This window comes from Haliotis rufescens, unplaced genomic scaffold, assembly GCF_023055435.1.
Source record: "Haliotis rufescens isolate VD_foot unplaced genomic scaffold, xgHalRufe1.0.p SCAF_10, whole genome shotgun sequence".
NCBI lineage: Eukaryota > Metazoa > Mollusca > Gastropoda > Lepetellida > Haliotidae > Haliotis > Haliotis rufescens.
This window is the reverse complement of record NW_025963780.1, coordinates 36,930,830-36,934,380: the sequence shown is the minus strand read 5'-3', so window position 1 is coordinate 36,934,380 and position 3,551 is coordinate 36,930,830. Positions and strand designations below refer to the sequence as shown.

The following is a 3,551-nucleotide window of genomic DNA, read 5'->3' as shown; positions in this document are numbered from 1 at the left end:
ATATAGAATGGCGATATGCTACTAAAAAAATATGGACCACCGGATTCTTTCATTATTATAGTACATTTGTCATTTGTCACTTTTTAGTAGTGAATGGTACAGTGGATAATCGAGGATGACTTCTGAGCGTTAACGGAATTAACCAAACCGAGACTGCGACTGACGACAAATCTATAGTTGGTTGGTTGATTTGTTGTTTATAGCCGCACTCAGCAATATTCCAGCTACATTGTGTATATGACGGCGGTCTGCAAATAATCGAGTCTGGACCAGACAATCCAGTGATTAATATCATGATCATCGATCCACGCAATTGGGATCGATGACATGCATCAACCAAGTCAGCCAGCCTGACCACCCGATCCCGTTAGTCGCCTTTTACGACAAGCAGAGTCACCTTTTACGGCAAGCATGGGTTGCTGAAGACCTATTCTACCCCGGAATGGGCAGTAAGGGAACTAGAAAGACACACCTATATTTTTTGCCTGAGCAGGACAGTCAGGGGGTGCCTATGATAAGCCTGATCAAAAGTCACAAATCTATAGAACCGTGTGAGAATAAGGAAAAGCAGCAAATGTGTCCAGGGTGTTTATCATAATAGAATGGAGATATACTTGCCAAAATATGAAACGCATGGTTAGAAATGATATTTTCAAAAGTAAATGTCGTGGATGGAATGTATCCTATGTTGCATTGTTACGTGAAAATAAGGTCAACGTCGTGATTTACTGATACGTGTCACATAACGCTTCATTATCTTTGAGTCAATATCGATTACCTTTGACATTTGCGGGAGTCATTTCAGTTTTCAGGTGAACGTCATCGAATTTGTCACCAGTTTCTAGGGCAAATATTGATATTGCAAATATATACAATGTTATTAACTTACTTTGGACTGTTATATCATATGAGGGGCGGTCGGGTAGCCTTGTGGTTAAAGCGTTTGCTCGTCACGCCGAAGACCCGGGTTCGATTCCCGATATGGGTACAATGTGTGAAGCCCATTTCTGGTATCCCCGGCCGTGATATTGCTGCAATATTTCTAAAAGCGGCGTAAAACCATACTCACTCACTCACTATATCATATGAAGCTACACCTTTGAAACATTTGACCATCGTTTGCTCAAGCACCATTTTCATGAATGCTATGACCGGATTTTCAGAAATGTCCAGGGATGAATTCCGACGTTGATACCTAGTCATTTAAATACTTTAAAATTAAGTTAAAATTTTACAACGCATCGGCAATATTGCAGCCATATCGCGATGCCTTGGGAGAGCAAATATGTGTAAATTTGAAGATTTTCAAATGTTGCATATATTAGAAAGTTATGTATCATTCTGGAGATCAAGGGTTTGTATTTGGAGATTTTGTATATGCACATAGAACTGGGTTTTAAACACGATGATCATATACTATGCAAAAAAAAGGAGGGGATATTTTGTTTTGATGTGAAACTACAGGAAAATACACCACTGTCTGGAAATGATATTGATTGATTGATTTTTAGAAAGTTTTATAGGTGTTCGGTCAACTAGGCCCATTTACACCTTGCCCATAATAAAGGTTTGCTAATTACCTAGATAGGCCATAGAGTAGTGAAACTGCCACACGCTTTAAAAGCACCACACACTACGTTAAGATTGGCTGACATATTCAACAGAGACCTATGGTCATCATAGATAGCAATAGCATTATTATAGACATTAAAAATGGAGACTGATTTTTTTATCCTTCAAATGAATATGGACTTCATTCCCTTGTAATTGGGATGGTGGAACCTTATTTCACTAAACGACAGTGAGTGAGTGAGTTTAGCACTACCGCCTGTAAAACCAAACTGACGATCTTTACGTAGGCAGACATAACCTTCCCAACGGAATTGCTGGTTAGGAGTTAGGAATGTCTCCTGAAGACAAAACATCTCGCTTTGGGTCAAGACTGTTAATACAAACTTTAAATCCTGGACCGTTAGCGCTTAGTGATCTAGCATCAAGAGAGCCATAAGAAGGATGGATTAAGACTTCCATTGTTGACCCTTAACCATGCTCGTCAGATCATCAGGGGACAATCTTAACCCCAAGAGGGAATGGGCAGCTGACGCTATCGTCTGGAGACCATCAGACTTGAATGCACGAGTAGTGCCAAGATTAGCAACTATACAAATAACAAAGTTGAGAAAATCAACAGGAGAGACATTGTTAAATAGAGGTTTGCAAGATGATTCAGGCATGATGTCAACAACAGGATCAGTCTGACATTCAACTTCCAAAGTTTCAGTCGGAGTACTAGCAGTCACCATGACTGGAGAAGACACAACATCTGAAATTGTAACAACCTGAGACAGTGGTTTAGCTGCAGGAGGTGGTTTAGGGACTGCTGGAACCCGAGCGACATCTAAATCTCCACGCACCTGTCGAACAGCCTGAGAATAAGACAACTTACCCTCCACTCGGACTTTCTGAATCTGGACAGCTTCCTGGTATTTAATGCAACCTTTGTATGCCGCAGAGTGTGCACCACCACAGTTCTTACATTTAAGTGAACTTTCACTGCATTCCTCGTATTTGTGCTTCCCTCCACATTTAGCGCACACATGATGAGTGCTCCTACACTTAGCAGAGACATGCCCAAAGGACTGACACTTGAAGCATCGCAGAGCAGGAGGAACATACATCCGGATTGGAAATCTCTGGAAGAAAATGACAACATGATCTGGTAAAGACTGGCCAGTAAATGTAAGAAGAACAGATTTGGAGGGAACTTTATCAGGCCCACGAGTCAGACGCACAGCAGAGCACATTAGAGGTAACACAGGTTTCAACTCGTCCTCAATTTCATTCATCTCAATATCCAGATCAATACCATAGATGACTCCACGTGTTCTCATTAAGGATTCAGGCTCATGAGGGGTGACAAAATGTTCATCAAGTTCTGTGACTTGCAAAAGTGTTTTGGCAGCCTCAACGGTTTTTGCATTGACACTAACATCTCCCCTGGCCATCGGCTTAACACTGACTATTTCTGTAGTAATCTTAGGCAAGGCTCTAGCCAAAGCACGCTGTGTCATAAGTTGACAGAGGGTCGTTGAACCATCATCATATTCTACATCGGCTTTGAAGATAACAGTGGTTGATTTGACCCGCGCTGGCTCATCAAAGACAAAAGTAAGATCAGACCTTGCAGTAGAAGGAACAGTATTTGGTTGCTTGGCAACACAGGCTTTTTTAGAAGTACCATCTGGAATACGACCGATTCGCTTCCTCCCTGAAGCCACCACTTTAAATCCTTCCTCACATTCCATTCAGTGGTCAGCCATTGCCGAGGACAATCCCCAACAACTGACTGTAACAATAAGCAAACACCAAATAGAAAGTTTGAATGCACTCCAACACAAGAGAAATCAAAAGCCAAAAGAACCAAAGATGTAGTACCATACACAGTCAAGTGTGTTGTATAACACTAGACAAGTTGCTGAGAAGCAAAAGACGTCCGAACTCGACGGCAGTCAAAACCGAACTCCGATAACTTGGTGACATCGAGACTGTAT

The 3,551-nt window shown here is 41.5% G+C and overlaps 1 protein-coding gene across 1 annotated transcript; it reads right to left on the bottom strand.

Moving 5' to 3' along the window:
• Positions 1-2,018: 2,018 nt before the first annotated feature.
• Positions 2,019-3,305, bottom strand: LOC125374706. The gene has a single exon (XM_048385973.1). The coding sequence runs from the start codon at positions 3,303-3,305 to the stop codon at positions 2,019-2,021; it is 1,287 nt and encodes a 428-aa protein (XP_048241930.1).
• Positions 3,306-3,551: the final 246 nt, after the last annotated feature.

Bases quoted from the DNA above. Each gene is read 5' to 3' on its own strand.
- LOC125374706 (XM_048385973.1), bottom strand. From the start codon at position 3,305: ATGGAATGTGAGGAAGGATTTAAAGTGGTGGCTTCAGGGAGGAAGCGA.